At 29.6% G+C, this 12376-nt stretch overlaps 1 protein-coding gene across 1 annotated transcript in view; it reads left to right on the top strand.

Moving 5' to 3' along the window:
• Positions 1-3467: 3467 nt before the first annotated feature.
• The window catches only part of LOC113399875 (cerebellar degeneration-related protein 2), an 83116-nt gene continuing 74207 nt past the window's right edge, over positions 3468-12376 (top strand). Inside the window, exon 1 of the mRNA XM_026639140.2 lies at positions 3468-3793. Within this exon, the coding sequence (XP_026494925.2) occupies positions 3718-3793 (76 nt within the window). The 5' untranslated portion in view covers positions 3468-3717. The remainder of the gene's footprint in view (positions 3794-12376) is intronic.

Raw genomic sequence — 12376 nt, 5'->3', positions numbered from 1 at the left:
TAATTGTTTCGTCAATTGAATCAAACAGCGAGCATGTAATTAAATTGAAATGCTTTTAAGAATTAATGATAAGGACTAAAATTAAGAAAAAACAAAATTATTTTGAATTAATTTACCCGTTCCTTTATCAACTAATTTACTATATAAATAAAAAAAAATGTATACTATAACTTTCATGAACAGGTTCTCATATTACTCCATAACAAAGAAATAAACGCGTTTTAAGCTACACAATATTTTTTTAACGATTAATTCCAGTTTACACAACAAACCCACAATTAATGTAATAATTATATCATTATTATATGTTTTAACTTGTATATGAATATTTAATACTATATCACATTATAGAAATTATATGATAGGTATTAAATATTAAACGTTTTTTAAGGTAGTCGTTAATAATTTATACATATTTTCGTATACCATACATCCATAGATTTTCCCCACTTTCTCTTATATATTTCCAAAGTGTCACATTCAGTAAAATGCTGAGAAACGACAACAATTCGTGTGCTATCAAAGTAAAAAAAAAATCAAATATTTTCTTCAATTTTGCTGAACAAAATGAAAATGCATATTATCGTGAAAGACAAATGGTAAATATTCTGATTTGAGATTTTCAAAGTCATTTATACTTTAAATTAATGTATCTGGAATTGGGCTGTTGTAAAGTTTAATTTTTCGTATATTATTTATCTTATATATTATATCAGATTTCTAACAGCGATTAGCTTTTTATTTTGTTCAGTGTTTCGACCGATTTTCTATCTGTCGCAGTAGCAAGTAGGTAGCAGATGCAACAATTTTAAAGAGGGACGGGGGAAATTATTCTATAAAATAGGGTATCATAGTTTTACGGTTGAAATTAATCAACCAAATCCAAAATCTATAGATTTAAGATAGAAAACTTCACGTAGACCGGTATTAAAACAACCAATCGACGAATTTACACCAATATTTTGTAATAATATATCTTAGAATGGCAGATTGTTGATTCGAATTTGGTCAAACCAAAATTAGAAAAGCCGGTCGATTGTGACGCGAAAATATACTATTTCGAACGTCTATGTGATGTCAGTCGGTTTTCGGTCATCTCACCTGGGATTGGGAGGACTTGACAAAGTCCGTAATGAATATACAAGAAGGTAAAAGAAAAACGAAACGGATCATTTAAAAGAAAGACATTATATATTATTTTAAAAGTGCGATGAAAGATTTTTATTTCCAACATAGAAGAGAATTAAATCCTAAATCACAGTAAGAACACTATAATTTGATCCATCATAAGTAAACACAACACAAGATAATTTTGACGATAATAAGCTTTTCTGATGGCTGAGAACTTTGTTGATCATATAAACATTAGTTCACACGATCTTTAAACCAACCGTCTGATGAAGATATTATTATAATTACTTTTTTGTGCCTTCAAATAAAGATATAAGAGATAAACAAGTAATAATTACAGAACGAATTACTGTCTCGTAAATGACTGGAGTTGACTTTGCTGTATTCTAAATTTGTTCGTATTAACATTCTTTTGAAGTTTATTATCTAACGAAATAAAAAAGGTTTTCAAACCTGTTTGATAGGTCAATATCATTTGCTCTAATCCTATTTTTATTTTATTCAACGCGACATTGTTGTTTTATAACCTGTGAGTCCACCATCATTATTGTATCGTCATCCAAATTAAATAATATACCTCCCAATCAAATCGATGCAACCTCTTACAATAGGTAAAATACTAGCTTTTACGTTGTAAGACATTAGTTGTATACAAGTGACAAGAATTTTTATGACATAAAATTATTCTCGTTCCAATGTATGATGCAGTAAACTGTTAAACAACATATTGATTAAAGTCGCAAACATACCTTAACGAGAAACACGAGCTAGCATGCCCTATTTACCACGTGAGTTGTTGCTATTACCACCAAGATAATTTAGTTGTCTGAAATAATATATTAAATACACAAGTAAGATCGTAGTATATTGATTTATAATTCTTTTAAATGGTAACATTTAAAAAAAATATATGTTTGATTATTTCAGGTTAATAATATCAAGAACAACAAAATGTATTAGTATAATTTTGTATAGAGTTATTATAAAATGTCAATAAATTAAAACAATTCAAAGGAATGAATCATATAACATGCACAATTTAATAATTTCTTGTTGCAATGCTACAAAAATTATTTAAGAAAACTTTACATACATAATTTTTTTTTTTGTCTATATTTGTTTTTTTTTTTGCATAGTAAATATATTTTTAAAATTCAAACTGTCATTTATTTCAAACAATTTATAAAAAAAACGAGATAAGATTTTAAGTTATGCCTTTTCGTAATAGCTGTATTTAAGTGTTGGTATTGCGTTGCATTACGTTGAACATGGTTAACTATCTGTGTTACTATAGTTCAAGGACGGCGCGCCGCGTTAACTTTTAAAAAAACCAAATAAAACATAAAACAACAATTACAATATGAAGATTTAACTTTCACAACTTTTACCGTCATTGCATAATACAGGTGCAAATAATTTTCGTTCAGTCGTTAGTAAATATTTGTAAACCACGTTTTTTAAAATACGCGTAGTCAATACGAGTACAGATAAAATGTGTAAAAGGTTTTTAATTTAATGAGTAAATATCGCGTTCACTTACCGCTTTCTGCTTTGGCAACGTTAAAGCAACGACTTCGCAATTAATGCCATGCTTTATGCGAAATAAAATTGAGTAAGCATTTACATAGACCGCATATTCTGACGTACGATGAGCGCACATACATTTCTATTCAACGTATTTCTTTCGCTTCCTTTTCTCTTGGAATAATATGAATATAGATTTTCATTATAAAGAAATAAAGATTAAGTTCTGCTCTATGATTATGAAAATAGTAAGTCCAGCACAAATTTCTTCGGTTTCATGATATTATGTTATTATCAGATTAACAGTCGGTTATGATATTTAAAAAAAAACGTTATTATGTCATTAAAACAGCTCGCGTTCCTGTCGTTTACGCACGTAAAAAACTTATTCACTTTTCGAAACAGTAATAACATTACATGATAACTTAAACACAAATAAATATATTTATTGCTATGGCAAAGGAATGATTAAATAATTTTATGGTTAGATTTCATTTCGAATTTGCGTGGGTAAAGTGTATAAGGTCGCCTAAAGACGGTCACTTTTAATGGCCGTTCCACCTATTTGGAATTATTAAACAAGGTTAAAGTTTAAAAAAAATCTGTAAATAAATTAATTTACTCGACTGCGCGGAAACACGTAGCAGATGCGGTCACATTACGCGATATGTTGATAAGACACTCCCAAAGAAAATAACGTTAACGGTTCATTGAAAACGAAAGAGGTAAAGAACGCGCAGTGAGTGAATGCTTCGCTGAGAGTCCGAGGAACAGGTTGGCGGCGACACATCCCGAGTGGCCCGCGAGGTTGCCGCGCAGTGCTCCGCCGGCCGCTAATGTGTGTGCGCGCGCACATACGGAGGCTTTAGAGCGCGACCGCCGCGAACTTGTTTTATCACCTGCGGCTCTTATGACAACATATGATTTAATCATTTTTCAGTGATTAAAAAACAGCAGTCTTTAGTATATTTCGCAAGGATTTTCGCAAAACCGCATAGTGCTAAGTGCTTGTGTAAAATAGCATGTTTCTTGTGGACTTGTAATAGATTTGAAGCCATAGCCATGGCGAGTTTTGAGGACCTTTCCTACGACTGGTCAACGCTTTGTCAGGAGTGTCCCGAATGCTGGACAGCATCAGGTCAGTGAATTATTTACATTAAATGATTGTAATTGTTAGATGTGAATTACGTTTCGAAGCAACGTTTTCTAAAATGATTTACAGTTAATTTAAATTTTAGCAAGTTTCTTTTAGCAACTACCCACAAATTCATCGCACACCTTTCATATTTAATTGGATGTTTCGAGATCATCTTTTTATGGCTTTCACATAAATCAAGACAATTCACATTTATTAAATTTAGTGTTATAAAAATGAAATAATTGCGGCAACCCGTAACCGTTGTACGGATATTGCATGTACGGAGTTCGTTTATTGTAAAAAAATATAAACCATAGAAAATAATTAAAATTTTACATTTTCAATTAGTTCTTTTTTCAGCCATTAAATTTTTTATTTTTTAGTTGAGTGCTTAGAAATATTTAATAATTGTTAAAAATAATAAGTTTTCTAATGTTTACATACAAATTAAAACAATTAATTTTCGTGATTTTTAATTGTAAGTATTTAAACGAACAACAACAACTATTCATTATTTAATTTTGTCAAAACGATAACACAGACATTTACATATTTGTAGCCTTAATGTTACCTTCGAACAATATTTTCAAAGTGTAATTTCTTGTTAACAAGACGCGTTGAAATTCAGCAACTTTCTTTGAAAAGAAATTGTATGTTATAACAATTCGAGTTACGTGTATGGGCAGTTGTTCTGCAACGGAACTCAATTTGTGCCTTTGTTGTCCGTTTGCTTTAATCATTTGACGGTATCCACGGTCACGCTTTCATCCACCCATCCGACGCCTCGCAGCGTACGGACCAACTCTTATGAATTTAGCAGTTTTGTAGCAATTACAGATTCATAATCATATATCGTGGATAATTAACATTTCTCCTTCATTCTATTGTTGTATATTACTAAGTGAGATTTCTAAGAGAAAATTATTTATTTAAAAGTATGCATCTCTTATTTATTTGAATAGCTTAAAATTTCTTCCAATTTGAATTTTATGAAGGCTGTTTAATATTTATTACTATGTGTATTGTACTAAATTAATGTTGAAATAATTGAATGAACGTTCGTTTACCGGTAAAGTTACCAAATTTATTGAGAATAGCTATGACATAATATTTAAAAATTACTTTTAATAGTTGGAACTAAGCAAAAATAGCGGTAAAAGTTATGGATTACATTAAATTTTGTTAATAATAAAAAGGAGAGTAAAGCAATATCATGAAAGATAAACCAAAAAAGATTTAGTTAAGTTGCTAATACTTATGTAAAAATATTTGCGTGCTGCTAAAAGATCCTTAATTTTATTTCCAAATTCTGATATTGTTTATATTTAGAAAAACCAAATAACTTAAAACAAATTGCGATCAATAATATCTTGTACTTACCTGCGACGAATGCAAGACGCTACCCGCCTGATGCCTATGAAATGTTTTATTTTTAAACTAAATTTAACTTTTTTAATTTATCCAATATAAAAGAAAATAATCTTCTAAAAAGGTTGCACTGCTTGACACGCGCATTAGGTAGAATTTTATTTGGTAAATATATAAATAAAAAAAAAAAAGGGTGTGATGTGATGAAGGTATGCAGTACACACATCCTGCGAAAATGTTATGCACGTTTTCCGTTTTCAAGTAGTAAACATCCCATCAAAGGCAAAGAAAAATATCCTCTTCATTTAAGGAGAAGACATATGACAGTATATATATCATCCGACCAAGCAGGTTTACGTCGTTTCACTTCACCACGTAGCACGAGATGATTATAAATTATAATGTACACTTATTACATAAAAAAGGCAGTTCATAAAAAGCATCTGGTGTATGGCGATCGCATGTATATGAATCCGTGGTTCTTGATTAAAATTGATGTGTACTATCCACCGAGCTGTTTCGGCTTTAATAAATCAAACGCACCTTTTTATTATAATTCATTATCTGAAAATTTGTCGAGCTCAGAATTAAATTAACCAATATAATACCAGTTACACCTGGTGCTGATAATTATATATTGTGGGTAGTTAATATATGTTAAATTATAGAAAATCGGAAGTAGTATTCTCGTATGTAAAATAAAAAACGACACCATATCAATGATGTAACCTTAATTTGACTTTAGATTGACCTCGAATTTTTAACCTTATTTGATAATATTTTGAATCAACAAAACTAAGCAATCTTTTTTCTGCGTATAAGTACTGCGTTAGATATTTGTATAATTTTTTCTTTTTTAAGTTTTAATTTATTCTATTAACAACTTATATACGAAAATTTCTTGGCTATAAACAATTTTTGCGCCCTTAGCTCCTAAATACAATTGTATTTTTTCGATAATTTTAGTATGAAAACATTAAAAAATATTATTTTAAAGTGTCATTTGATTTGAAAACTTTTTTTCGGCTATGTGAGATATAAAAATCGTAACTAAAAATATACAAGTACTTTTTTTTTTTACTAAAACATAAAAAATATATAAATATGTAAGACACAATAATCTTATTATTAGATATACTCGTAATTAAGCCAAATGCAATTATACTTATCCTTCAAATCACCACCATAGGAGATTATTGAGTTAAAGGTCGATGGAACGTAATAAAATTACCTTACAATAGTAATTAATACTCGAACGGAAGCTTATTCAATTTATTTAACACTAGTGACTTGCCTTGGCTTCGCCGTGATGCAATTTATTAACAACAAAATGATTTGATATAAAAAAAATATATACCAAACAGCACTATTGTGATTTTTTTAATAGGTTCCTATATAATTCCGAAGATTCCCAACAAACAAAAAAACCTAATTTTACCTCTATATCAGTATAAATTGAACGAAATTGTACTTTTTAAACAATAGTTACACTTTCCTTCACACCTAAGGGCATAATTAATAGTTCGTTATAAATTTTATAATTGATTTAATTTACTCTAAACGCAATTGGCTCAATTTTATTATTAAATGTTAACTAACAATTTTCTCACGAAACAGTATAATTTATTCGTTATTAAATCGGACGGTGATGGTTTTGTAATGTTCGCCTTTTATAGTACGAAAATGATTGTTCGTTACAAAAATAAATATAAAGATTTTGAACTAACAAGTGTGTAATAGAGTAAATGTTACCGTTCATCAATTAACATATGCCGTGGAATATTTACAGTGATGTCATTTGACTTTACAGAAGTTATCCAAATAAGTTAAGTATTTCGTACAAAGAGAGACAGACCTTATATATAGTCTACCATTTATAATATTTTTCCATTTATAAAGGTAAAACCCATTTTTATATTATTTATACCAACATAGAATTAAATATGCCAATTTAACTTCAATATTGATTATGTATTGGCATGGATATTGACACGAATCCACGATATAAATTAAGGTATAAATATAAAATATAATTGTCTGGCAATAATCATAGTGAAAGTTTAATTAGAATTAATAGATACCGCGGATTTATGGCATTTGCGTTAGCCTCGAATAAAAAAAAAAACATTTGGCTAATAATATTTATCAAACGATAAGATTGAAATAAAAGTACAACAATTATGTTTAGTGTTGGAATGAAACACACGACCGAATCCAGAAACGTCAAGTAAAATCAATCACTCATTTGGGCACAATTTACCTTTGAATCTCACCTAAATTTTGATAGAACTCTCAATCGTTGAAGTTTGAAGAATCGTTGGAAAAAAAAAAAAAAAAAAATATCCCGCTGAGTTTCTTTCGCCGGTTCTTCTCAGGTCCGAGGTGCTAAATTCCGAACCGGTGGTAGATTTTTGACAATCAATAAGCAAGTGTAAACACTTCTATATTGAATAAAGATTTTTGATTTGATTTGATTTGATTCGTTACAGCACTGATTGTCTCTTAATTTTTTGTTTATGGTACTATCCGTTAAACTGTCCGTTTTAATGATAATATATTTTACGTCGTTTTACGCGGAGCATTCTAGATGCAATTCTAATTTATAACTCGACTTTTATTACTTTTAACTCGCCACTATCACATCGTTAATGCTCCTCTTTTGGCAAAGATGATCTCTTCTGTTAAGAAGATTTGAAGCTATTTTCACCACGCTTAAGTGACGCTTTGTATATATACGTGATAACTAATTGATACTGGTCCAGAATTGAACTCACTATTTTTGTTCCAGATAATTTTGTTTTAACCATTGTCTAAGTTAGTCTAGTGCGTGTCAGAATAAAAAAAAATACAACGGTATTGGTTCTTAATGTTGGAATCGTGTTTTTAATAAAAAAACATATCCGATTTTCAAACTTCGACCTGCTGTCTACTACTGATAATTTTTGACAGATAAATCTAATAATATTTTAGTGGCATAAGTAAGGGTATGCACTCACGCTACAGCCTTATAAGGTAACCATTAGGCCAACGGCAGTCATAATAATGAAACTATTAATACGTAATCGTTTTCAATAATTAAACGGATTAGGAAAATAGGACGACTTTTAATTTCTTTGTTTATTTCAAATCTTTCATTGCAGTTGGGTAAATATTCAACGTATTCTCATTCATTGAGTTTGAAAAGGTTCTGAGTGTCGCATGAATAACAAAAAGGCTTGACACGGCCAAACAACCGTTAGAATGTGGTTGTAGCCGAATTCTCGACTCGTAGGCGCACTTAAGTTTTCTGCTATTAAGGCCACCCAAATAATTCTAACTTGCACTAGTACATATATGAAACAACGATGTCAATTTGTTTTATTTCGATTTGTTAACATTCGTTCATTAGTTGATAGTTAAAACAGATATAATTATAAAATCTACTCTTTATGTTAAGTAATGGATTGATAATAATTTAAAGTTTCCAAACGATGAAAACCAATTATTATCTAAATAAATCTAGAATAATTTCAAACATTTGAAAATAAAAAGGAATACAATTCTTCACTTCCTTATTATACGTAATTTTTATTATTTTTACTAACATGACGATAAAACAAACATTTGCATTTGTAGTGTTTCGGATTTATTTTTATGGATACAAAAAAAAATGTAGTTAATACGGTCGAGATTAACATTTTTTCTCAGCCGTACCTAAATATTTTCAATTTTTAAGGAAACAGAAGTCTAGGTAAAGATAAGTCTTAAGGTAATAAGAAGAACATATTCCATATGTTAGTCAATGACATAATGATATCGCTGACATTAATATGTAATACAATTATCGATGAAACATTAAATTTAATTATAAATATATAATATACAAAACTTTGTGAGTGCTAGTATAAGAAAAGGGTAAGAAAAATTCTTAACAACTAACCTTTAGGCGAATCATGTGATAATTATTATTTAAAATGAATAACGTATTAATTTAGCTTTATCACATCACAATGTATCTTTAAACTCGACAATTAAAATAATATATTTTGTTGATGTGAATAAAAATGAAATATAAGTGATTGTTTAAACTAATGTTATCTCGATTCTTTTATTTTCGGAGTAAGACCATCGTATAGTCCACGTAATGGTAAGGTGGTAATATGTGTTAAGGTACCTTTGCTTTTTGATAAAAGCACTGTAAGAACTATAACTTTAAAATTTACACCCACATTTAAAATACAAGTAATTATCATAAGTCGCAAATTATTAAAATATATAAGTAAGTAATCTTATGTAGTACTTCCATGTGTAATTTTTAGAATAACTTGTTTGTGAGATGTTAGCTAGAAGCAAATACGCGAAGTAAAAACATATATTTATACAAGACAATCAAATGTACACAAAGCATATTTATTTACATGTCATATTGTATAATATATAGGGAGTGAATAAGTGCTTATATTATTTTCATAATTGTCATCCATTTAAGTGAACAAGGTAAGTATAACATTGTCCGCCTCCGCAAACGACTTCCTTAATCGGTAACTTCGTTATTAAAGTCATTAGAGAGGTCACTGGTTAATGTTCTAAGGACTGTATTATATAATATTAATTTATCTACAAAATATATAAGCGTTAGTAATATTTCATCGGAGACTAATGAGTAAAGTAGTTTAGGTAGATCTCATGTTGGTTAATTACGAATGTGTTCCAATAAAAGTTACTGTTTTAAATTTTTAATGTGTATAGCACACAGTCGATGCGATGTGATTTTGTATTGAGTACATTATGACATTAAAATATTTCCCTTTTATATCATAGATTAGATTTTTACAACGACTACAAAAATAGAAAATCTATTTAAAAGATTGAATTGTTTTTTGTAAATTTTTGTGTTGAAAAAAATTAATACTACAATTTTTTGCTCATTGTAATTTATATTTAGGTGTTTTTTACACTTCCTTCGTGTGAAATTCAAGACTCTCAAGTCGAGATATTTTCCAACCTCAAATTTCACGTCAACAATCATTCTTTGTTTGGCAAATTTGATTTATACTTGAATAATGATATTACTTACAGTAACAGTATCTTTTGAAATACATTGTGGAATTTAATACGTAATAATATTTTAATTCAAAATTGCGAACTCCATTTCCTAACGCTTAATAAAGACACAATATTTTTGAGACAAATACTTTGTACCTAATAATATACACGACTTCAAAATAAAATGTGTAGCGATTCTTTAAGTATTCTTTCGTTTCTGTTAAATTGTTTTTTGATAACCTCTTTTCGTGACATTTTCTTTTGCATTTGGACTATTTTATTTGTTTTAACTAAAACAAAAATTTCGTAACATTTTTTTTGATTGTTGCAAAATAAAAACTTGACGGTACTCTTATTTGCGCTCGCTGGTGGCTTTTTGATACTTACCAATTAATTACGTTCAATTCTATACGTATTTTTTTTTTTGTGGCAACGGAGCACAGATAACGATGTATATTTTATCATGTTCCATTTTCGAAATATGTTTACTCAAATGCGGATGCTACTACATAAATAAAAAAAGTATTCGTAAAGTCAACACGACCTGTAAAGATGCGTATAATACTTTTAAATAAGGACGTTGACCGACCAAGCCCGGAGACTAGTTCGAGCGGAAGGAAAATAGATAACAAGATTTACAGGTTGTAACATAACACGCGGCTCATAAGTGTAGTGATTGTAGTTTATGAGCAAAACAATGAATTCTTAATCGATTTTCACATGCGATCTTTATTTATTTGAAATTATTTTTTATTGTTGATATTTAAATCGAGAATGGTCTACTATGGTCATGTTATGCGGAGGAATGAGGACCATGTCTGAGGAGAGTCTTGAGCATGGACTTAGATCGATATAGGAATGGGATGACCAAAGAAACGATGCATGGATTGTGTGAAAGACGGTATGGCTGGAAAGGATGTTACTTGTGAGATGACGTCAGACAGAGAAGTATGGAAGAAGAAGACATGCTGCGCCAAGCCCAAATAAAATTGGGATCAGGGTAGGAGTAGGGATGATGATTAAAATCGATAATGATATAATTCGATATTATCCTATTTTGATTGTGATACCAACATCTGTCAATCTGTATTGATTTTATTAGTGGAAAGTAACTCTATCTGTTAGGCTTTTACAGTAAACTAGATCGATTGTGATGAAAAAACTTGACAGACATATTCTATTTTTTTCACAACTTGAGGAGGTAATGTCGCGTATAAAAAGAATGTAAAGAAGTTCTTGAAGCATTTCTATAACAAAGTAAATCCAAATCGAACGGAATCCAAAACCAAAGAAAAAAAGATGAAAGTAAAATTAATTTAATGTAAATGTTCTACTGCTGGGCTCAGGTTTGGAGCTTATTCCACCACGCTGTTTCAATCTGGGTAGGAGTATATGAAATTAGACAAATTATATTTTGCTTCGCCACAATTATTAAATTTGAAAATTAAGTCCTGGATCTAAATACTAGGCCATCTCGGTTATAAAAAACGGTTGGACAAAATAAATTTAATAGAGAGTAACCTTTTTGATCCTTAAAGACTCATTGTATAGTTTCGTCTGTTTGTGTGTTATTTATCCCCCTGTATGTAACTTATATACATAATTACTTAAACTACATAATACAATATACAATACATTTTAGCGACATCTAATACCCTGCTGTTGATGGAAAAAAAGCTCCAAAACCGACATCAATTGTTGTCGTTTTGCGTCGCAAATGACTGAGGTTTTTTTCGTAACGTGATATTTGTCACACTCGTGAGACGCTGACTCTCTGTCGAGCGTGACTGTGACCATGGTGTGAAACCAGGTGTCATTGAACGCGAGTTAACGCTTAAGAAGCTAATAGACTATGCGATAATCACTGGATCCTGAACTTTTTTGGTTGTTGCGTAATATAATTTTGGGCTTCGTTTACAATTTTCAATTTTGGTATTTATTTAAAAAAAAAATCTATCAGGCCTCAGATATCAGTTAGTTTAATTTCAGAAAAATAACGCCTATAGAATCGATTTAGTTTAAATTTAGTGTATATCAAATAATAATCTTAAATACGAAATCGTATGCCATATAATTAAAGTTTTTAAACTAACCCTATGTTCAAATAAAAATAATTTTATTAACAACGGTTACAGTTCCCATCGGCAATTAGTAAAACGAACTTATGATAGATGATAATATATATAAGTA

This window comes from Vanessa tameamea, chromosome 8 (assembly GCF_037043105.1).
Source record: "Vanessa tameamea isolate UH-Manoa-2023 chromosome 8, ilVanTame1 primary haplotype, whole genome shotgun sequence".
Lineage (NCBI taxonomy): Eukaryota > Metazoa > Arthropoda > Insecta > Lepidoptera > Nymphalidae > Vanessa > Vanessa tameamea.
This window is presented reverse-complemented; position numbering and strand designations above follow the sequence as displayed.